The sequence below is a fragment of the Ascaphus truei genome, chromosome 14 (genome assembly GCF_040206685.1).
Source record: "Ascaphus truei isolate aAscTru1 chromosome 14, aAscTru1.hap1, whole genome shotgun sequence".
Lineage (NCBI taxonomy): Eukaryota > Metazoa > Chordata > Amphibia > Anura > Ascaphidae > Ascaphus > Ascaphus truei.
This window is the reverse complement of record NC_134496.1, coordinates 18,124,767-18,149,310: the sequence shown is the minus strand read 5'-3', so window position 1 is coordinate 18,149,310 and position 24,544 is coordinate 18,124,767. Positions and strand designations below refer to the sequence as shown.

The following is a 24,544-nucleotide window of genomic DNA, read 5'->3' as shown; positions in this document are numbered from 1 at the left end:
GTTAATTGGGTACTATAGAAGGTTTATTCCCAATTTTGCAACTAAGGCAACCCCACTAACCGACCTCACAAAAGCAAGAGGACCGCTTATGGTAAAGTGGTCCCCCGAAACCGAACAGGCCTTTAGAAGCCTGAAAGAAGCTCTCTGTGCCCAACCAGTGTTGGTCACACCTGACTTCTCCAAAGAGTTCGTAGTCCAAACCGACGCATCTGAGGTAGGGCTGGGGGCGGTACTCTCCCAGGAGTCTCAAGGTGAGGAACACCCCATCCTTTATTTAAGTAGGAAACTAAATCCCCAGGAGAAGAATTACTCCATAGTAGAGAAAGAGTGTCTCGCAATAAAGTGGGCTGTAGAGACGCTCAAATACTACCTGTTGGGGAGAAAATTCCGGTTGGTCACAGATCATGCACCCCTTACCTGGATGTGTCAAAACAGGGAGAAGAATGCTAGAGTGACCAGGTGGTTCCTAAGCCTACAACCCTTTAAATTTTCTGTGGAACACAGGTCAGGGCACAAACATGGCAATGCTGACGGGTTGTCAAGGATGCACTCCCTAATATCCATGGTCGCTCATCCCTCGGGGTCTGAGCTGGGGGGGAGGATATGTGACAGAAACCAGGGGATGGTAATAAATTCCATATATAGGGCTCCCAGGATACTGAACAGTTTCTATCCTGTCTGGCCTGGGAATGCAGCCTTATAATACATGCACTCCATCCCACAGTTTGGCAAGCGCTGGAACTGAGGGATGAGAGATCCAGACCAGAGTTTGTCTGGCTGCCTGATTTCTGTCACCTGTCATGCTAATTAGAAATCAGGTATGTAAGACTGATTTCCTGGTTGCTCTTGTCTCTTCTCCAGAGCCTGGAAGGCTGCTGAACACAGTGGGGAGAAGCCTCTTCCCCACACAGGTTCAATCGTTCTGTTCATTTGGCTAAGTCTGCAAAAGTACCTTGTTTGTTGTTGGAAAGTGGAAAAGCCACTTCCACCCTGAGTTAGGGAAATCTAAGTTAAGTTATCGCTCAGGTGAGCAGCTTTTGTTTTGATGTGTTTTGTTGTATGCACTGTGGCAGTCTCAGTGCCTGGGACTGAATAAACCAGGCCCAGCCTGTTTAAAGGAACAGTACGTGACGCCTCCTCATTTTAACCTACCCTAAAAGACCGTGTTCTAACCGTCCCGGACAAGCGGCGGAGCCCCGGAGTAAGCTGTTTGTCACAATATATATATATATATATATATATATATATATATAATTACACCATCAACTATTGAATATATAAATACATTAGACCTGTAACATTGTTATTCCCCTGTTCTTGGCAGTCTCATTAAATGGAGAACCTCATTATGAACGTGTGCGCAGAGCTCTGCTTGGTACCTCTGTCCTAGAGGAGACCTGCACTGGGAAGAAATGGTTTGCCTGTGATGTGTTGGCTGCACACGCAGGATTCTCCTCCTCGCCGGAAGCGGTTTCCATGCACTTTGGATTTGTACTAGTAAACGGAGCCAGATCTCAGTCATATTAAATAGCCTTTTATACTGCGGTATATATATTCTCTAGAGTTTCGTCCTGTACACAACGTCTCTCCCCAGGGTATTATTCTGAGGTTTAACTTTCCGAGCCCTGTAAAGAAAAGGAAAAGCAGGAGGGTTTGAGATGCACACTCCTAGAGGTGCCAGGCTCTGTATTCCGTGTCTCAGACTTATATGTGCCAAGCTATGTATACCAGGGTCAGCCCTGGAGGTGACAGGCTCTGTATCCCAGTACCAGTCCTAGAGGTGCCAAGCTCTATATCCCTGTGCCAGGCTTGGAGGTGCCAGGCTCTGAATCCTTGTTCCAACCCTAAAGCTGCCAGGCTCTGTATCCCTGTGCAAGCCTAGAAGTGGCAAGCTCTGTATCCTTGTGCCAGCCCTAGAGGTGCCAGGCTCTGTATCCTTGTGCCAGCCCTGGAGGTGACAGGCTCTGTATCCCAGTACCAGTCCTAGAGGTGCCAAGCTCTATATCCCTGTGCCAGGCTTGGAGGTGCCAGGCTCTATCCTTGTTCCAACCCTTAAGCTGCCAGGCTCTGTATCCTTGTGCCAGCCCTAGAGGTGCCAAGCTCTGTATCCTTGTGCCAGCCCTAGAGGTGCCAGGCTCTGTATCCTTGTGCCAGCCCTAGAGGTGCCAAGCTCTGTATCCTTGTGCCAGCCCCAGAGGTGCCAAGCTTTATATCCTTGTGCCAGCCCTAGAGGTGCCAGGCTCTGTATTTCCTGTGCCAGTCCTAGAGGTGCCAGGCTCTGTATCCCTGCGCAAGCCCTAGAGGTGCCATGCTCTGTATCCCAGTGCCAGTCCTAGAGGTGCCTGACACTGCATTCCTGTGCCAGTCAGAGATGCCATGCTCTGTATCCCTGTGCCAGCCCTAGAGTTGCCTGACACTGTATACCTGAGCAAGCCCTAGAGGTGCCAGGCTCTCTATCCCTGTGCCAGCCCTAGAGGTGCCAGGCTCTCTATCCCTGTGCCAGCCCTAGAGGTTCCAGGCTCTCTATCCCTGTGCCAGCCCTAGAGGTGCCAGGCTCTCTATCCCTGTGCCAGCCCTAGAGGTGCCAGGCTCTCTTTCCATGTGTCAGCCCTAGAGGTACCAGGCTCTGTATCCATGTGCCAGCCCTGGAGATATCCCCTTTCCATACCCACCTCGCTTCCACCTCCTCCACGGTGTCCAGCAGGGGACAGTTGACGGTCTCCGGCAGCCACAGGACGGGTAACCCAAAGATGATAGGCACCACTCCAAAAATGACCTGGGGCAGATAGGGCATTTGTGCCCGGGTCATCATCACCAGGGGGGAAATGACTGCCCCCAACCTCATCATCATGTTGGTGAATCCCAGCCCTGTCTGCCTGCAGACAGAGGAGAACCCAAAGAGAGCATCAGCATTTTGCCTTATAACACCCTATTAGCCTAGAGATCCCATGTGTGAGACACCCTCTTATCATATAAGAGGAAGGAGCCACTGACCCCATTAACGTGTATTATAAATGTAACCCCTATATCTCCACAGTCTATATGTGCTATGGGGTGTCTGAGTCCGTCCGCCCGCAGTGCACCACAATTGGATCCATTGAATAAAACCAGACGAGACTTGTGTATATATTAAACAGGGCTTTATGACCCCTGGGCGACCTTAACAGCAGCCCTCGCTTAAAGAAAACACTATACTTAATATTAACCAGAACAAGGGCCCCAGCAGACACTGATTAATAGAGAAAACGAAAGAGTCACGGAATAAGCCAAAAATGTAATAGCGGTAATAATAGAACAATAGGTATCACACAAATATGGAAATGCTACACGACTATAAATGCAGAATATATGGATCTTAAAAAGCACAAGAGTAGGGGGGAGAGACACAGGGAAGGGGAGTGGGGAAAAACACTAAAGGAAGAACTGCAAACAAATAAACATAGAATAAGACAATGGGGGGGGGGGGGGTAAGAGGGGCAACGTTTCAGGGTAACAACCTTTGAATCTGAGAGAGAGAGGACAGAAGCCTGATAATCCCACTTAAAGGACGGTTTAAGTTTGTATACACTCTTGCATGTGCTGTGGACTTTTGACCAGGGCTTGATTCTGAACTAATTCTTATTTGTGAGGTATATGTGTAAGGCTGAGTCCATGAGCGCTGACCCGTGCTGACCCACGCTGACGCTCGGCAGTGAGCCCCTGCAGCCGCAATGAGAGCGGTTTTAGCAGGGGCTCGCGCACGCTTCCGCAGGCGTGCGGAAGCGTAGCTGACAATCCAATTTTAGATTTGGCGCTCACGGGAGCTCAGGGCCGGTCTCGTGAGCTGTTCGCCCAATGAGGGCGAGCCAGCTCCATGATGTCACTGGCCCGACCCCCGACACGCCCCCGGACGGTGCGCAAACTAAGGCCAGGGAAAGCACCGCTTTCCCTCAGCCTCAGCACGCCTCCGCACGGCTGTAGTCACCATGGACTCAGCCTAATACACAAAGGATACTTGAAAGTCCCAGGAAAGGGTCGCCCGGCTCTGTTATCCGGTTGCGTTTTAACTGCCGGGCAAGTATCTGGATCTCTCTTACTGTGGGCTCTTCTCCTCATAACCCATTTCTCTTTGTGTGTAGGGAAAGTCTCCTTTCAGCTCTCTCTCTCTCCCTCTCTTTTTCTGTGTGTGTGTGTGGGGGGGGGGGGGGGGTGTATCTGCTGCTGCCTCTCACTTTCTCTCTCTTAGGCTAGCAGTCTTCTACAAGCCTCCTCTTTCACCTCTGTGAGTGTGAGGTTGGGTCTCTCTTAAACCCCTCTCACTATCACCTGGGCTGTATCTCTGTGTGCCTCTCAGACTGTCGCACTATCTCAGTCTCAGAATGACAGTGTGTCTCCCTCTGTGTGTCCCAGACTGACAGTGTGTCGCTAGAGTCTATCCGTTTTATTTCTTATCCAATCACATATAACCTGTCTTGTGTTGCCAGGCAAATCAGGGAAAATGTCTCATTCCCTATCGCAGCATGTAATAGGTGGAGCAGATTAATTCTGTATTGTCCACACTATACATGCATTTGTAGCATGGGCTACATAAATACCATGTGTAAAACTCTCTCTTATCATACAAGAGGAAGTAGCAACTAACCTTATTATTTAGAATGTAGAAAGTAGAGAAAAGAGAAATTGTATCAAATTAAACAGGCAGACATGGCAAGGGTATGGGGTGTTTACCTGAGCACTGTTGGGAAGAGTTCAGCAGTGTACAGATAAGAACAAACGATGGTCGAGCCGAGACATCCCTTAGCCAGGACAGTGAGAGAGATCTGCAGGATTCCCAAGTCTGTAGAATGATAATATATATATATATATATAAATATATAGATAGATAGAAAGACAGACATGGGTGACATACCGATAGACAGACAGACAGAGATAGGTGATACACAGATGATAAATAGGTAGACAGACAGAGATAGGTGATACACAGATGATAAATAGGTAGACAGACAGAGATAGGTGATACACAGATGATAAATAGGTAGACAGACAGAGATAGGTGATACACAGATGATAAATAGGTAGACAGACAGAGATAGGTGATACACAGATGATAAATAGGTAGACAGACAGAGATAGGTGATACACAGATGATAAATAGGTAGACAGACAGAGATAGGTGATACACAGATGATAAATAGGTAGGTAGATACATAGATAGATAGAGATAGGTGATACACAGAGAGACAGAGAGATAGACCTGACGAAGGACCTGGAGTCTGGGCATGCTTGTAGAGGGAGAAATGGGGTGGCCCGGTATTAAAGGGGTTGCACCCCATATGGCCATCCCCTGACCTCACCAGAGAGACAAGGGTTAACTGGACTGCGGTCCAGGGATGAGGTTTGCACCTTGTTGTACCTTGAAAATGTATTTTCCCCTGTTCCCATGTTTCATTATAAGCATGTATTTTAATGTTTTAAAGTGCATTTCTGTATCTCCAGTTCTGGAGGTCACAGAGAGTTCATATTTGGCCAATATGTGGAGTCACTGTAGGCATTAAAAACTGGCAAAGGTCGACCCACTGTGCCCACCAGAATGGAACTTATTAATATGTGTAGATATTAAAGTGTATATGTATTTTATTTTGGATCTGTTCTGAAAATGCAGATCCCATTTGCTAGGCTAATAAGTCATGAAGGGCAGACGGCTGAGTAGCCTAAGCACGGTGATCAAAAAGTAACTGCCTTGATTGTTACCCAATGTCTAGGGATTAAGTATTAGTCAATCAACAAATTCTGCCAGTCTAATTGTTACCTGAGGGCATGGGTTAGTCTGTGTCTCCACATTAGAGAGTGGATATAGATAATTGTTCACCAATAGGCTGTGTTCAATGTTAAGAATAGGGTTGCACAGGTATATAAACTGTGTCAACCCTACAGTTTTTGAAACCAACTCAACTGTGGCAAGTAACACAGATCAAGAAGCTTCCTAAAGAGTGCGACAATACACTCAACAAGAGAACTTGGAGTAATGAGGCTCAAGCCTCGGTATCCAATATCACCACTGACAGATTTAATCTGTCAGTCAGAACAGAACGGTCAGTCAGTTTTTAGTTGTGCTGGAGTTGTGCTTCTGATTCCATCTTGAATGTCACTGGACTGCTGGAGAATTGCTAGCGGATACTTCTCCATCCCCCAACCCTAAGTAAGTGTTACCTTCTTGTCTGTTAATTGTACTATATTGCTGTGTTCACCTTATTTAAGGAATAAATTATATTTTATTATATCTAAGCCTCGTTCAGTTCAACCCAGATATTTGGTGTTCATTATATCTTGTCATAAGCTACCGTGACAAGCTCTATAATTAACTGGTGGCAAGCAGCGGGATTGAACTGGACCTGTGTTACAGTATACTGCAGGATACTGTAACATAGTAGCAACTTGATGGTAATTGCAAGTTCCTGGGACTAAAGATATTGAACACACAGTAGTGCAACAGTTAACACAAGTTGTAACACCACCTCACTGCTGCGACTGAACCATGAGCGAGGCTGAAGGCTCATCCAACATGTGGACCCGAGCTCAGCTGAAGGACAAGTGCCGTGAATATGGACTGCCCTATGAGCACCAGGAGGTCGCAGACATGGTTGACGCAATCGGTGACTATGAAGCCCGGCTTGCAGAGCCTCAGGATACGGCTCAGCTTGCCCTTTTACAGCCACCCGGAGATCAGGGAAGGAACCCAGTGCCGGGGCGGTGGAATCTCGGGGAGGGAATGAGTGCACCTCCCGGGAGCAGTGCAACAAGAGGGGTACTGGTTGCTGCGGCTACCAGTCCGTTCACCCCTGAAATGTTGGCACTAATTACTGCATGGGGAGACAGAGGGACACCGGAGGAGCGGCTGCAGTTTATCACTATGGCAGTGAACAGATCCGCTTATTGCCCCCCTGTCCAACCCAACACAGATGAACTCAAACTGGACCAGCACAGTCTCACCAAGTTCGTGGAAGGCACTGACCAGATTGACAGTTTCTTAAAGAACTTTGAAACGCAGTGCCGGCGGTACAAAGTGCTTTCCCAGCATAGGGTTGCACGTTTGGACCCCTTACTGTCCGGATTGGCTAAGTAGACAATGATGGCGCTTCCAGATGAGTATGCTGATGACTACGAACACCTGAAAGAACTGTTATTGTTTCAGTATGGTTTTACCCCTGAAGCCTACCGGGGTAAATTCCGGCAGGAAGAGAGGCAGCCCCAGGAGTCCTATGTTACCTACGTGACCCGCATGGTTTTGTACGGGATACGCTGGGTGGAGGGCTATGAGGCACGGACTTACCAACGCCTGCTGGACCTCATCTTTCAGGAGCAGCTCATGCAGCAGTGCCCGCCGGCGGTGAGGGCTTGGGTGTACGACAAGAAGCCCAAGACTTACCAGGAGGCGGCGAGGCTTGCAGACGACTATGTGGCCAGCCGAACCCTGATGACCGCCAAACCAGTAGCCAAGGCGGCGGTGGCGGCGGGCACCGGCCAGAAAGTCTGCCAATACCCCCCAATGGACTCAGAGGCCGCCTGCGGGCAGCAGTCCAGCGAAGGCGGGGGAGCTCCGGCACGAGCGCCGGTGCTACAACTGCAACCGCCCTGGTCACATCAGACCAGATTGCCCGGAACCCCTGCGTTCCAGCGGACCCCATCAGGAGCAACGCACCCGAGCTGCGAAGCCGGTAGCCCGCGTGCGGGTAGCTTCCACCAAAGACTCCGGACCGGTCCTGGAGACAACTCCCAGGAAGACGTCCCATGCCACACCTGTCCCGGTTTCATCGGTGCCCACAGCCAGGAGCGGAGGACATCTCAGCACGGACCTGCAGCAGACGGACGGCCGGAGCAGACATCTCACCCCGGTCACAGTCGGTGACCGGCAAGCAGTCGGCTTGCTGGATTCAGCAGCTGCAGTGACCATGGTCCGACCTGATATAGTCCGGCCAGAGGAATTGATCCCAGGCCCTGGGATACAGATCACTGTGGCCGACGGAGAGCCACGTTTCCTGCAAGTGGCCAGAATCTTTTTGGATTGGGGGGAGGGCCAGGGTGTGCGGGAGGTGGGGGTTTTACCCGGTTTGGATGCCGATGTTCTTCTTGGTAATGATCTGGGACCGATGACCTGCACCTATGACCGAGTGCCCAAGCCCGCTGCAGTGGCGGTGGTTACCCGGAGCCAGACAGCGGCAATGGCGGCGGCGCCAGTCCCCCAGCCTTTGGGACCAACGTTACCGGGGGGCGCAGAGGAGCCCGGGGCGGTAAGCCAGGATCAGTTGCAACCACAGACTGACTTACTGTTCCCTCTCACTCTTCCCCATTCCCCTGACAATAACATGACCGGGGGGTGGCCAGAATTAGGAGCCCAGTCTAGGGAGGCAGTGAAGGCAGACCCTACCCTGGCCGGCGTGAGACTTCGGGCGTCCGAATCTCAGGCAGGGGAGGGCACTGAGCGCTGCCTATGGTATAAGGGACTCCTGTATAGAGAAGAAGGGAACCCAGGGATAGAGGAGGGATTGACCGGTAAGCAACAGCTAGTAGTGCCCCAGGGGTACCGACAGCAACTGTTACGGGTAGCTCACTCTATTCCGTTAGCGGGACATCAGGGGGTCAACAGAACCCGAGCCCGGTTATTACAGCATTACTACTGGCCGGGGGCATGTCGAGATGTGGGCAATTTCTGCCGCTCTTGTGATGCCTGCCAGCGAGTGGGTAAGGCAGCGACCGTGTGAAGGCACCCCTGAAAACCCTACCGATAATAGGGGAACCCTTCCAGAAAGTAGCGATGGATCTTGTAGGACCCCTTATGATTTCTAGCAGGCAGGGAAACACTGTGGAGCAGGTGGAGATAGGGGCACAGTTGAGTGCTAGGCAGAAGGGAGAAGCCAGGGACATGCTAGCTAAGTATGGGGCCCTCTTCATTGACATACCAGGGACCACAAATCTCACAAAACACCCAGTGCTCACAGGGGACCTGCGGCCTCTGCATAAGCACGCTTATAGAGTGTCAGCAGAGGTCAAGACCAGTATGGAGAGGGAGATAGAGGAGATGCTGACCCTAGGGGTTATTACTTCGTCCCAGAGTCCTAGTTCCTAAGAAGGACAAGACCACCCGGTTTTGTGTGGACTACCGCTTGCTCAACACTGGGACGGTGTCAGATGCCTACCCGATGCCCCGCATGGATGAGTTACTAGATGAACTCGCGGGGGCAAAGTATCTGACCACTATGGATTTGAGCAAAGGCTATTGGCAAATCCCACTGACCCTGGAGGCTAGGGAGAAGTCAGCATTCATCACTCCAAGTGGCCTCTATGAGTTTTTGGTGATGCCATTTGGGATGAAGAATGCCCCGGCTACCTTCCAACGCCTGGTCAATAGGTTACTGGAAGGGATGCAGAGCTATGCCAGGGCTTACTTAGATGACATTGCTGTCTTTAGTAATTCCTGGGACTCCCACTTAGGACATGTAGCTGCGGTGCTGGATAGGATATGGGAGGCTGGGCTTACCTTGAAACCCTCTAAGTGTATGGTAGGGATGGCAGAGGTCCTGTACTTAGGGCACAGGGTGGGTGGAGGGCACCTCAAACCAGAGCCAGCCAAGGTAGAAGCCGCGGCCTGGAAACAAGTAAAGGCCCCTTCCAGGAGAACGGTAATTAAAAGAATAGACGGGGTCATGAACATGGAGAGACTGACAGCCATGCTGAAGCAGAGAATGCCTCAATTCTATAGAACCTGGGAACCCTGGCCAGGCTCTGGGGCTCCAACACTGCTGCAAGCCCTGGCCCAATTCTGATCCCCTTGGGCCCGAGGGCCGGAGCGCCGTACCCGCCACAATCCCTTCCTCCTCCCCCCCCCCCCACTACCACCCCTCTTCTTCCCCATGTCGTTCCCAACTATCCTCCTGGCCCTCGTCGTCCCCTTTCTTTTTACTACTGAAAGTAGGAAAAAATTGTTTATTGTGTGTCTCAGAGTACTTCACTGTCATGTGCCTGTATTCCAAAATGATTTTTTATGCAGTGAATTTCACCTTATTATCCACATGTATGTACCTTGCAAGACGCCAATAAAGGAAAAAAATATTTATAAAAAAAAAAAAATCAAACTGGCACAAGACAAAGAGGTAGCGAGGTACCGGTCTGCAGGCCCAGAGGCCTAGTACTTGCCCCGAAGGAAAAGTCTTTAACTGGAAGGCAAGAAAAAAGAAAAGATGGAGGTCAGATGTCTCTGACAAAGAGGCTACTGCATGGGAATAGTGCACGGGCCGCTCACAGGACAATGCTTAGCTGGGGGGAGGGATATGTGATACCATCACTGTCCTCTAGGGGCTGGATCAGTGCAGTAAGTGTGCTTTCCAGTCCACAGAGAATTAATTCCCCAAAGAGAAGCCAGCAGCAGCTGCTAACTAATGGAGTTAATCAGATTCCTTGAGTGAACAAGGAAGTGGTTTAAAAGACAGACTGAAAGCTGCTATGCTGAGAGACTGTTTTCCCCAGAGAAAGGGGGAGATAGAAGTGCTCCCCAGCTGTGGAAGCTGGTTACAGAGGACCTGCAGAGGAGTTTCTATGGGCTCAGCAAGTTTCTCAGCAAGAGGATCGCACGCTCAAAGCAGAGCTGGAACTCTCACGCTATGAGGTCTACGCTCTCAGCACAGAGGTCTGTGAATTGAAGGATCTGAGGAAGAGGTCCTGATTCGTTTAGAGACGGTAAAAAGAGCAAATACAAGTCTGAGACAGAAAAATTCAGAGAAGGGGTGAGATAGAAGTGCTCCCCAGCTGCGGAAGCTGGATACAGAGGACCTAGAGGAGTTTCTCTGGGCTCAACGTGGGACTGAGTTTCCCTAGGAAGAAAGGACGACCAGGCCGTGCTGAAGCAGGGACGTCTGCTCCAAAGGACTGACAGATAAGCAAAAACACTTTATTGTTGTATGCAGAGACTGTGTTACATAGTTGCATATGCCAGGACATGTTTTTGGCTTGGGAACCAGCTTAGCTGGCCATGCAGTTAGTGAGGGCGAAAGCTACAGTGTAGTTAGTTTCCCCTAAAGGGAATAGGTATTATTTTTATGTGTTGTTTTGATTTAAAGGGATGGTGGGCCTGTTAGCATTTGATTTAATCCCAGAAAATAAACCCCTGCACAGAAAATAGAACGTTTCCTGCCTTTATCTGGGACTAAAAGATGCTACAATGTGGTGTGAACATCACAATATATATAGAAAGAGACAGGCAGAAATAGGTGACACACAGATATATAAAGAGATAGAGAGACAAATAGACAGATAGACAGAGGTAGGTGATACACAGATGATAGATAGGCAGACAGAGGTAGGTGACACACAGATAATAGAGACAGACAGGCAAAGACAGGTGATACACAGATATTACAGACAGACAGACAGAGATAGGTGATACACAGATAATAGAGACAGAGACAGATAGACAGAGGCAGGTGATACACAGATAATAGAGACAGACAGGCAAAGACAGGTGATACACAGATATTACAGACAGACAGACAGACAGACAGAGATAGGTGATACACAGATAATAGAGACAGAGACAGATAGACAGAGGTAGGTGATACACAGATAATAGAGACAGACAGGCAGGTGATACACAGATAATAGAGACAGACAGACAGAGGTAGGTGATACACAGATAATAGACAAATTCTAGATACCCGCCGTTTGGCTGGCACCTACCTGCGGGCACTGCCAGGCTGCCCAGTATGATTAGCCCAGCGAGGATGAGAAAAAATGAGACCGTGTATCGTCTACCAATATAAGTAGCAAAGACTGTGCCCAGGACCCTGAGAGGGAGCTCTGAGCCGGCAAATATCACCTGCACCAAATATACACTGAGTCCAAAGCGCTCTACGTCCATCGCCAGAGCAAAGTAGCAGAAACTGCTGGAGAACCTGATAGGGGGGGGGTGAGAAGTGATGAGGGAGGGTGGAGAGGATGGATGAGGGGGGTAAAGGTGAGAGGAGGGGGAGACAGGGAGGGAGTGGTGAGAGAAGGGAGAGGAAGGTGAGAGGAGGGGGAGGGAGGTGAGAGGAGGGAGAGGAGAGAGGCGGGAGGAGGGGAAGATAGGGAGAGAGGAGAGGGATGGGGAGAGGTGAGAGGAGGGAGATAGAGGGAGGGAAAGGTGAGAGGAGGGGGAGAGGGAAGGAAAGGTGAAACAAGGGGAGGTGAGGGAGGGGGAGATGTGGGTGAGAGAGGGAAGGAGTGGTTAGAGGAGGAGGGTGAGGGAGGGAGGGAGAAATGAAAGGAGGGGGAAGGAGGTGAGAGGAAGGGGGAGGGAGGTGAGTGGAGAGGGGGGGAAGTGAAAGTAGGTGGAGGGAGAGAAGGGGATAGGGGAAGAGAGGGGGAGATAAAGTGAGAGAGAAACGTTGACTTTTAAAAGACGTTATTTTAACCATCTGATGCATCCATAAATAAAAAGCAGATTCTTCATTGGATTAAATCTAAAATACATAAAGCGCTTATTTCACAAATAATATTTTCTATAACCTCAGTTACCGTAATGTGACACTGTGCTCACTAAATGAACATTGAATTAACGTCACGTTAAAAGCCTGGATGGAGGGGGGAATTACATTATTTATTTATTAAATGTTTAACCAGGGAGTAATACATTCGGAGTTACCTCTCGTTTCCAAGTATCTCCTGGGCACAGAGTTATGATGACAGATACATGGTTACAAATACATGGTTACATTAAGTGAGCAGGGCTATACTTTATGTATAAAGACATTGCATGCACAGTTTAACATATTTTATCTTTTAGGCGTATGACACAGTTACAGACCAGATAAAAATGTGGGGCAGCTTTAGTTTTGAAATTACTTAGACTGGTGGCGGCTGTGAGAGTCTCCGGCAGACTGTTCCAGTGGTGAGGTGCACGGTAAGGCCGCGTCCATGCTGCTTGCTTGCGGGAGAGAGAGCTGCACGCTGACTCACATCGGGGTAATGTGAGCGTGTACGGTGCGCGCGTTGGCCGGATGACAGAGAGAGGGAGTGAGAGTTTGTGTGGATGACGGAGAGAGAGTGAGAGTTTGTGTGGATTACAGAGAGAGAGAGAGAGAGAGAGTTTGGGCGGATGACAGAGAGAGAGTGAGAGTTTGTGTGGATTACAGAGAGAGAGAGAGAGAGAGAGTTTGTGCGGATGCTGGAGAGAGAGTTTGTGCGGATGACAGAGAGAGAGTGAGAGTTTGTGCGGATGACAAAGAGAGTGAGAGTTTGTGTGGATGCCGGAGAGAGAGAGTGAGAGTTTGTGCGGATGCCGGAGAGAGAGAGTGAGAGTTTGTGCGGATGACAGAGAGAGTGAGAGTTTGTGCGGATGCCGGAGAGAGAGAGTGAGAGTTTGTGTGGATGGGGAGTGAGAGTTTGTGTGGATGCCAGAGAGAGAGAGTGAGAGTTTGTGCGGATGCCGGAGAGAGAGAGTGAGAGTTTGTGTGGATGAGAGAGAGAGTGAGAGTTTGTGTGGATGCCGGAGAGAGAGTGAGAGTTTGTGTGGATGCCGGAGAGAGAGTGAGAGTTTGTGTGGATGCCGGAGAGAGAGTGAGAGTTTGTGTGGATGCCGGAGAGAGAGTGAGAGTTTGTGTGGATGACAGAGAGAGAGTTTGTGTGGATGACAGAGAGAGTGAGAGTTTGTGCGGATGCCGGAGAGAGAGAGTGAGAGTTTGTGTGGATGACAGAGAGAGAGAGTGAGAGTTTGTGTGGATGCGGAGTGAGAGAGTGAGAGTTTGTGTGGATGGCAGAGAGAGAGTGAGAGTTTCTGTGGATGCCGGAGAGAGAGAGTGAGAGTTTGTGCAGATGACAGAGAGAGAGTGAGAGTTTGTGTGGATGATAGAGAGTGAGAGTTTGTGTGGATGACAGAGAGAGAGAGAGTTTGTGTGGATGCCGGAGAGAGAGTGAGAGTTTGTGCGTATGACAGAGAGAGTGAGAGTTTGTGCGGATGACAGAGAAAGAGAGTGAGAGTTTGTGTTGATGACAAAGAAAGAGAGTGAGAGTTTGTGCGGATGACAGAGAGAGAGAGTTTGTGCGGATGCCGGAGAGAGAGAGTGAGAGTTTGTGCGGATGCCGGAGAGAGGTAGGGCACCAGCTGGATAAGAGTTAGCAGATGGTGAAGGCCTGGGCAGTGGTCTTGGGTGTCCCCACCGGCGGTCCCGAGTGGTGGCATGCTGCATGTTAGATTCTTTTGTTTTGGGCATTATGAGTAACAGATGTGGGGTTCCCTGGCACCCAGAGGGCACAGGCACCAACCAGGCCAGTCCCTCTGAGGTCTCAGTTTCCTGGTGACCCAGATGGGGTGATGGAGGTGCATAACTTCAATAATCGTCCCACCGCTAACACACCGGCTAACACCAACAGAAACTTATGTGCAAAAGTCTTCAGGCAAAATCGAGGGGAAATCTTCCCGCGGCCTTGTCCGAGGCGACCCTGAAACGGTCTGAAAAGTCAGCAGTCTGGTAACAATATAACAATAAAAGAGACACCTTCACTAACACACTACCCGAGAGAGAGGGGGAGAGAGAGAAAGAGGAAGAGGGGGGAGAAAGAGAGGAAGAGATAGGGTGAGATTGAGAGGAAGGTGAAAGAGATGGAGAGATTGGGAGAGGGGTCAAGGGAGAGGGGGCAAGAGAGATGGTGAGATTAGGGAGAGGGGGCGAGGGACAGAGGAGGGGGCAAGATAGATGGAGAGATAGGGAGAGGGGGCGAGGGAGAGAGAGGGAAGAAGTAAGCAAGGGCGTGGTAGGAATTGAGAAAGAGAGCGAGAGAGGAAGATTGAGAGAATGGGGGGGAGGGGGGGTGGAGGGAGGAAGAAAGAGAAAAAAGTGAAGGGGGGGGAGAAAAAGAGAGGAGGGAGAGATAGATACACAGAACAGATAGAAGGGGAGGGCAGCTCTTACCAGACCAGGGAGAGGCAAACAGTCACTTTGCACATTGCAGGTGTACGGAAAAGGTTAAAGGGAGTAGGTCGTGAGGTCACTGAGGCGGTTTCCTTCTGGTCTTCTAGCCTCAACATCTGGGTAAGCACAGGAGGAAGAGGGAGGTGAGAGATACATGGTGATGCATGGGGTGGGGGCTGCGGGGATCAGGACAGAACGATGAGGCTGGGGCAGTTATTACCTCCATGGTGATAGAGCTGCCCTCTTTCTCCCCGTTGATCCTGGCCACGCGGTGCAAGTTAATGAGAGCTTGGTGTGAGTGTTGGGTGAGTGCGAGCCAGCGAGAGGACTCTGGGACCCAGCTACGGGGGGGGGAGGAGGGGGGGGAGAAAGGCATAGGGAATGAGAGAGGGCAGAGGGAGAGAGAAGGATATAAATTAATAAAAGATAAATTCAATTTTTAATTTCTCTCTCTCTGAAGCCCCCTTCCTCTCTCTCCCACTCCCTCCCTCTTTCCCTCTCTCCTCTCGTGTCTCTCTTTTCCTCTCATTCTCTTTCTCCATTTCCCTCTCTCCGTCCCTAGCCCCTCATCTCGCAATCTCTTTTCCTCTCTCCCTTTCCCTCTACTCCCTCTCTCCATTCCCTGTCCCCCTCTCTTTCTCATTCTCTCTCTTTCCATCTCTCCCACTCTCTCTCATTCCTTCTCTCCCCTCTCATTCCTTCTCTCCCCTCTCTCATTCCGCCTCTCCCCCTCTCTCATTCAATCTCTCCCCCTCTCTCATTCTGTCTCTTCCCCTCTCTTTCCATCTCTCCCCCTCTCTTTCCATCTCTCCCACTCTCTCTCATTCCTTCTCTCCCCTCTCTCATTCCTTCGCTCCCCCTCTCTCATTCCTTCTCTCCACCTCTCTCATTCCTTCTCTCCCCCTCTCTCATTCCTTCTCTCCCCCTCTCTCATTCCTTCTCTCCCCCTCTCTCATTCCTTCTCTCCCCCTCTCTCATTCCTTCTCTCCCCCTCTCTCATTCCTTCTCTCCCCCTCTCTCATTCCTTCGCTCCCCCTCTCTCATTCCTTCTCTCCCCCTCTCTCATGCCTTCTCTCCCCCTCTCTCATTCCTTCTCTCCCCCTCTCGCATTCCTTCTCTCCCCCTATCTCATTCCTTCGCTCCCCCTCTCTCATTCCTTCGCTCCCCCTCACTCGGATAACTACGTACCAGGTGAGGAGGAAGAAGATGAAGAAGGGCAGTGACAGGGCCATTTGCAGCCAGCGCCAGTCTGTTATGGCGTACGCAATCCCTGTCAGAATGATCTGTCCCAGAGTGAGGCAGTAACCCTGCAGCATTGTTACCGCTGAGCGATATCTCATGGGGATCCACTCCATGGCTGCAAGAGAGGGGTTAGGTGTGGGTGAGAGCCCTAGAGGTGCCAGGCTCTGTATCCCTGTGCCAGGCTCTGTATCCCCTATGCCAGCCCTAGAGGTACCAGGCTCTATCCCTGTGCCAGTCCTAGAGGTGCCAGGCTCTACCCCTGTGCTAGCCCTAGAGGTGCATAACAGAGAAAACCAGTAAGCTCCTAATTTATATACCCCAAAAGTAACCACAATATATATATTTGCATATGAGTGTCAAAACGGAGTGCTACTGGGCATGGCAATATATAGATAAAATCAAGGACAGAACATAGAACAGACAGAGCCCAATGCTACTTCCAATCACACAGATACACAGTAAAGTATATATATATATATATATATATATATATATATATATATATATATATATATATATATGAACAAAAGTAGTAGCGCCAGAGTATAACTAATGATGAAATATTCCTAAATGGTGACTAAAGTGATGTAAGCTAAATATTGTGATTAAACTACATAAAATCTAATCTAAATATATGTACCCATAAACAATAATGTGTATCACAATAAACTTAACAAAATAAATATAGTGTAGTGCAAAGGTGTAAAAGAAAAATATAAATATATATAAAAAGTCCAACCAGCCCTTTGAGAAAGTCGCACGTTGGTGACGAAACGCGTCAGGGACTCTGATAGCGCAATTACGTCACTACGACGCTGCGCACACGCACGAGGCCGCATCAAGCGTGGGATACATTCGGCGGCCATTCAGAGTGGAGAGGCGATTTTCTGATATCTTGTGGACTTAATCTAGCCGGCAAACAACACCCCTGGTATCCGGTGAGCTACGATTCCTTCACGCAGCCCTGAGGGAGCCTATACGTGTGGACGTTTGCAGCAAAGATACCGGATGGTGGTGATATTATCACAAATTGCCTAATATCATTTTAATCTTGTGAGTGTGTTTCTTTCCCCCTCCTTCCCCTTTTAATATTAAACACACAGTTTTATGCTATGGGGCGTGCGCTCTCTCTCTTTTCTTGTTTATATATATATGTATATCTAAACTAAAAACATATAGTCATTTAGTTTGATTCTTTGGCCAAAGTATCTTAAGCCTGCACACCAAACACCAAGGTAGACAGGTGTCAGACTCTGTATCCCTGAGCAAGCCCTAGAGGTACCAGGCTCTGTATCCCCTGTACCAGCCCTAGAGGTACCAGGCTTGGAATCCCCTGTGCCAGCCCTAGAGGTACCAGGCTCTGTTTCCCCTGTGCCAGCGCTAGAGGTATCAGGCTCTGTTTCCCCTGTGCCAGCGCTAGAGGTATCAGGCTCTGTATCCCTGAGCCAGCCCTAGAGGTGCCAGGCTCTGTGTCCCTGTGTCCAGCCCTAGAGGTGCCAGGCTCTGTACCCCTTTGCCAGCCCTAGAGGTGCCAGGCTCTGTTTCCCCTGTGCCAGCGCTAGAGGTATCAGGCTCTGTATCCCTGAGCCAGCCCTAGAGGTGCCAGGCTCTGTGTCCCTGTGTCCAGCCCTAGAGGTGCCAGGCTCTGTACCCCTTTGCCAGCCCTAGAGGTGCCAGGCTCTGTACCCCTTAGCCAGCCCTAGAGGTGCCAGGCTCTGTATCACATTGCCCCCTGGCACAGACTCACTGAGTCCAAGGTCATTGATGACGAGGCCGGACATCCCCATGCCAGTCAGGAAACGGAAGATACAGTAAAGGGTGAAGCTGGGAGAAAGGGCAGTGCCCGTGCCCATGACAGCGATCTGCAGGAGACAGCACAGGAGCACTAGCCGTCGTCCAAACCTGCAGTATATAACAGCACTGAGTATCTCTGTACACTGATAATGAACACGCTGCGTGGTATAATGGCGCTGAGTATCTATACAGTGATAATGTACACGCTACGCTGTATAATGGCGCTGCATATGCCTATACACGGATAATTAACACGCTGCGCTGTATAATGATGCCGAGTATCTCTCTACACTGATAATGATCTAGCTGTATAATGATGATGAGTATCTACAGTATACAATAATAATGAACACGTTGCGTTGTAAAATGATGCTGAGTATCTCACCTGTCTGCTAGGGCTCCATACACCATTGCCCCCACCAGCACCCCCATCATGTAAATGGATTGAGCCAGTTCCTTCAGAGACTCCCAATCACACACCAAGTCCCACTGTGTGAGAGGGGAGACACTCAGTGTGGACACGCTGCATGGTATACAATGGAGTATATATATAGTTTGTTTATATATATATTTATATATGTATGTCGTGTATATATTTTTATATATAATTAAAATCTTACATTTAATACAGATATATATCTATAATAAACAAAAGGAAGCAGCTGGCACTCCAATAAAAGATAATATGGTTTGGTGCATGTTCCATAAGCATAAGTAGAACAAAATGTATCCCACACAGAGAATCAAGAAATATATACTGCTGCGGCAGCTTTTATTCTAACAAATCACCGGTTTTTCCCTGGCTTGTACCTGGAATGCGACGCTCTTCACCTGGCGCATGCCGCGTTCATCTTGCGTTCCCAGCCACGGGTCATGCCCGGCTGATACGCGGTTGATGCGTTTATTGATAATGGTTCGGATTTTAATAGGCTGCAATGCTTCGCGTGTCCGCGAGATGGCAGATATTCATGACTTGTAATGCGCCGAATCAGTAATGTGTCGGCTTGCAGGTGTTTCTTTTAAAAAAGATACTGTACCACAGTGTGCTATTGTAACTTGGCCTTGAGACTGAAGGAAGAGGTTGCAAAAATGTATCAATTTAGGCTTTTCATATTAAAGAAAGACAAAGACCAGTTTCGGTTACACTATTCTCCAGAGACCCGCCATGAGTGTTCAAGTGCAGCCCGCTTTCCAAAAACCCGACAGAAGTTACGCTTATTTAATATGGGCCGCGATTAATGCAACAGATGATAAGATGGCAATAGTTGCTCAAATTTATCAGTATTTTATCGAAAACTATGACTTTTACAAATTTTCGCCAACTCCTCATACGTGGAAGCGTGCAATAAGGAAAAGGTTATGTAGCGATCCCTGTTTTCATCGTATTGAGTCACAATTTGTTGGAGGGTATTGGTGTGTATCACCGGATTTTTCCGGTATCTATGATCATGAAGGCGGCAAAAGGCGAAGGGTCGTGTTAAAACCAACTAAGAAACGACAGTCGCTGCCAAGCAATGCACCAGCACCGGCTTCCAATAACGGTCCCACCGTCAGTGACAACCCTGAGCCTGAGGCTGAGCCGGATTTCGCGTGCAGTTTTGATGAAGCTTGCATGTACCTAAGCAATTTCCAGCCTCACCAGCTGACTATAGGTGGACTAGTCCCGCTGCAAACTATCGACGTGGATGATCAAGAAAGCTGGACTGGCAGTGGACCGGCGCCGGCGCCAGCTGAATGGGAAATTCTATGGTGAGTACTGTATTGTTGCCGTATTATTTTCTGTGTTTTTTTTATTTTGACAATACTGTATAAATATCGGTGCGATTCAAAAGTCAAGCGATTCTCCTGTAAGCAATATCATTGGCTGAGCGGCTTCTACAGTACTGTACTGCAGATACTGAACTATTGGTGGAACGCTAGGCGCATGCGCATATGAACAGGAGATAATTATTGGTGGGGCTGGCTGGGTACTTATATAGGGGGCTGACCATTACTGTACATTAAAACTTTTCTTTTTGTTTTTCCTCAGAAAAGAAAACGGCTAATGGGGGGATTTCGATGGATAATATTGTACTGTATGCTGATGTTTTCCGGCCGTACAGTATACTGTGTAATAAACCCGAAAAAATAAAACTATGCATTTATTCTACATGTACTGTACAGTATCATTTACATTATGTGTCTTCTACAGTATACAGTGGTATACAGTGCCTAACATCTATGGGCAAAATGAATTTTATTTCTAGGTGCCCTAGAACAGAAGTTCCCACGCCAATTGGCCGTGAACTTGACCGAGGCCCTAGTTCCCACGCCAATTGCGCGATTACCCTGACTCCGTTCTGTTGCCATGAGAGGGTCGCTATTTGCCATGCAATCCTGCCTGAACTAGGACTACATGGTGACCAAATCTGAGTCCTCTAGGTTGAACAGGGCTACTCAAACAATGTCAGTAGCGAGGGTTCCCTTTACACTGCTACAGTACTGTACATGCCTATGCATTTCAACAATTTTCAAATGAGTCATACAGTACAGTACCGTACAGCAGCACAGCACGCAAATGCATGTACTTTAAATATGCAATTTTACTATTACTGCGCGCGCACGCACAGACTGTGTACTGACGTACAGTAGGTTGAACCGCGAAGGTATTAGACTTCAAAGACAACAGCTCGCAAACGCCCCCATGAGTTTCTACACTGCATTGCAGTATTGCAGACAGCGAGAATAAAATTCTTAAATCACGGGCGCGAAAATAACGCAATACACTCCGGGCGAAAACGACACAAAACCGCACATAACCGGGATAATCTAAAATTCGTGGAGCTAGCCAAGTTAGAATAAAGGCTGTCGCCACTGTATACAAAATATATATACAAAACAAGAAAATAGACAATCTTACAAGGGAACCATCCACTGTGTCTCTAAAGGAAAGTGTGTGACCCGTGTATCCTGTCCTCGCTCACGTATGGATGTGACACTTGGTTGTGTTCCTGATATGAAAATACTGTGGTTACAGCCTCTTCTCCACATGGCTCCAACACATCCCTCCTCCCATCTTACTTTGGGCGTCATCTTGTTGGTCTTTCAATAGCACTTTGAGTCCCATCCATACTTCTTTCAGATGTCTGAAGCCTCTGAATTATCTTCCCATTTAGGGTCCGAGCATCACATCCGTACGTGAGCGAGGGCAGGATACACGGATCAAACACTTTCCTCTTGAGACACAGTGGAAGATTCCTTTGAAATATTGTCTTGTTTCTTCCAAATGCCTCCATCCCATCTTCATTCTCCTATTGCGTTCATTCAAAAGGTTCCCATCCGTTGTTATTTGCCACCCAAGGTAGACCTAGTTTTTGTACTTCTTCTAGTTCTAATCCATTGATATCGATCTTTGCAGAGGTGACACATTTGTTGAACATCACTTTGACCTCATTGAGGTTCATACGGAGGAATAACTTCTTACTGGCTTCAGTGAGTTCTCTTATTTGTTGCTGGAGGTCTTCTGGGCTTGTGGCAAAACTAACAAGGTCATCTGAAAATTGTAAGGGACTCGAATATTCACTGTTGATTTTGATTCCTTTTTCTTCCCAATTCAATGTCTTGAACAATTCTTCGTGTTGCAGTGAGAAGCTTTGGTGACATTGTGTCTCCCTGCCGGACACCCTTGCTGATCCTTACTGATCCTGGTGACACGGTGTCTCCCTGATGCACTCCCTCGCTGATCCTGGTGACGCGGTGTCTCCCTGCCGCACTCCCTTACTGATCCTGGTGACGCGGTGTCTCCTGCCGCACTCCCTCACTGGTCCTTGAGACCACGGTGTCTCCCTGCTGCACTCCCTTACTGATCATGGTGACGCGGTGTCTCCCAGTCGCACTCCCTTAGCATATCCACTACAGCTATATATGTAGACCAAATATGTACCAGACGTGGATCCAGAAAACAGACAGCACACAGCCAGGTAAGTAGCACATCCCTGAGGAAGGTCACGTTCTGCTGACCGAAACGTTGGATACAATGCCATGTATTGTTGATATGAATACAGTTTTTCTACTTACCTGGCTGTGTGCTGTTTCTGTGTTTCCGGATCCACGTCTGGTAAATATTTGGTCTTCATGTGAATATGGGATAAGCATCAGTTTCTTCAAGTTTACAGTGTGCCTACTGCCCCTCTACTTTTGTGTGTGTATATATATATATGTGTGTGTATATATACAGTCATGTGAAAAAAGTAAGTACACCCTCTTTTAATTCTATGGTTTTACATATCAGGACATAATAACAATCATCTGTTCCTTAGCAGGTCTTACAATTAGGTAAATACAACCTCAGATGAACAACAACACATGACATATTACACTGTCATGATTTATTTAACAAAAATAAAGCCAAAATGGAGAAGCCATGTGTGAAAAACTAAGTTACACCCTTACTACTTCCATAGGAATTAAGATGCTAAGTAGCAGACAGGTGCTGCTAATCAAATACCCTTGATTAATTGATCATCAGTAAGTGTGACCCACCTCTATAAAAGCCAAAGTTTTAGCAGTTTGCTGGTCTGGAGCATTCAGGTGCTGTGCCAACACAATGCCAAGGAGGAAAGACATCAGCAATGATCTTAGAGAAGCAATTGTTGCTGCCCATCAATCTGGGAAGGGTTATAAGGCCATTTCCAATTTCCGCACTCCCTTCCTGATCCTGGTCGACACGGTGTCTCCCTGCCGCACTCCCTTCCTGATCCTGGTGACACGGTGTTTCCCTGCTGCAGCTCCCTTCCTGATCCTGGTGACACGGTGCCTCCCTGCCGCACTCCCTTCCTGATACTGGTGACACGGTGTCTACATGATGCACTCCCTGATCCTGGTGACACGGTGTCTCCCTGCTGTCCTCCCTCGCTGGTCCTTGTGACCACGGTGTCTCCCTGCCGCACTCCCTCGCTGGTCCTGGTGACACGGTGTCTCCCTGCTGTGCTCCCTCGCTGATCCTGGTGACACGGTGTCACCCTGCCACGCTCCTTCGCTGATCCTGGTGACACGGTGTCTCCCTGCCGCGCTCCCTCGCTGATCCTGGTGACACGATGTCTCCCTGCCGCACTCCCTCGCTGATCCTGGTGACACGGTGTCTCCCTGCGCGCACTCCCTTGCTGGTCCTGGTGACACGGTGTCTCCCTGCCGCTGCGCTCCCTCGCTGATCCTGGTGACACTGGGTGTCTCCCTGCCGCACTCCCTCGCTGTTCTGGTGACACGGTGTCTCCCTGCCGCACTCCCTCGCTGGTTCTGGTGACACGGTGTCTCCCTGCCGCACTCCCTCGCTGGTCCTGGTGACACGTGTCTCCCTGCTGTGCTCCCTCGCTGATCCTGGTGACACGGTGTCACCCTGCCACGCTCCTTCGCTGATCCTGGTGACACGGTGTCTCCCTGCCGCGCTCCCTCGCTGATCCTGGTGACACGATGTCTCCCTGCCGCCTCTCCTCGCTGATCCTGGTGACACGGTGTCTCCCTGCCGCACTCCCTTGCTGGTCCTAGGTGACACGGTGTCTCCCTGCCGCGCTCCCTCGCTGATCCTGGTGACACGGTGTCTCCCTGCCGCACTCCCTAGCTGGTCCTGGTGACACGGTGTCTCCCTGCTGTCCTCCCTCGCTGGTCCTGGTGACACAGTGTCTCTCCCTGCCGCGCTCCCTCGCTGGTCTGGTGACACAGCGGCTCCCTGCCGCACTCCCTCGCTGATCCTTATCTTGCTTGTATCTACATGTAGTCTAATGTTTGTGACATTCTCATAAATGTTCCTTATAATATCAATGTACAGTGGATAGGAGAAAAACTCAGGCGTTGCATCTGCTCCCGAGAAGAAATGCTGCAGACCGGGACTCCTTACTGGTCAAATAACTTTATTGGCACTTAGCAGCCGAAAAAAACACACTCTTACGCGTTCTCGCGCGTCACTCCGCGCTTTATCAAAGAGGATATAGAATTGTGATCAGGACGCCTTAAAATACCCATAACTAAGGCGTCCTGTTCACAATTCTGAGGACCGAAACGTTGGCTGCCCTGTGTTGTTAATACACTTTATTTACTTCATTATATTGCCGGTGTGCTGTCTCGTTGTTACCTGGATTTCCCTGGTTACCCTGTACATTCAAGCATGTCAAACTCGCGGCCCGCGGGCCGCATGCGGCCCACAACGAGTTTCTGTGCGGACCCAGCCAATGTGTCCCGGTTACGGCGGCGGTGAGGAGGATGAGGCAGCTGGTAAGTATTCTCTCTGTGAGTGAATGCTGCCAGGGGATTGGATGAAGGCCGCATGGGTTTGAATGAAGGAGGCGGGGCTTAGAATGCCGGCCGGGATGCAGGGGATTGGTCGCAGGCAGGTCAGAAGGAAGCCGGGGGCGGGGCTCTCGCTTTGTGCAGAGCACAACGGTGAGTGTGTCTCTGCCTTCCCGCTCCTGGCCCTCTGCCTGCTGCGCGGTGTCCCCCGCCGGGTGGGCAGCCACAGGGACCCGGGAAGAGGCGCTCACCCCCCTTTGCCGCTCACCCCCTTGCCGCTCACCCCCCTTGGCGCTCACCCCCCTTGGCGCTCACTCTCCCTTGCCGCT

The 24,544-nt window shown here is 49.5% G+C and overlaps 1 protein-coding gene across 1 annotated transcript in view; it reads right to left on the bottom strand.

Moving 5' to 3' along the window:
- Positions 1-1,558: 1,558 nt before the first annotated feature.
- Positions 1,559-24,544, bottom strand: part of LOC142465436 (solute carrier family 22 member 6-A-like) — a 25,676-nt gene continuing 2,690 nt past the window's right edge. The window contains exons 2-10 of the mRNA XM_075569393.1: positions 18,340-18,443; positions 17,908-18,062; positions 16,107-16,275; positions 15,139-15,259; positions 14,919-15,034; positions 11,707-11,921; positions 4,708-4,816; positions 2,673-2,876; positions 1,559-1,625 (exon numbers count right to left, since the gene is read on the bottom strand). Of these exons, the coding sequence (XP_075425508.1) occupies positions 1,559-1,625; positions 2,673-2,876; positions 4,708-4,816; positions 11,707-11,921; positions 14,919-15,034; positions 15,139-15,259; positions 16,107-16,275; positions 17,908-18,062; positions 18,340-18,443 (1,260 nt within the window). The remainder of the gene's footprint in view (positions 1,626-2,672; positions 2,877-4,707; positions 4,817-11,706; positions 11,922-14,918; positions 15,035-15,138; positions 15,260-16,106; positions 16,276-17,907; positions 18,063-18,339; positions 18,444-24,544) is intronic.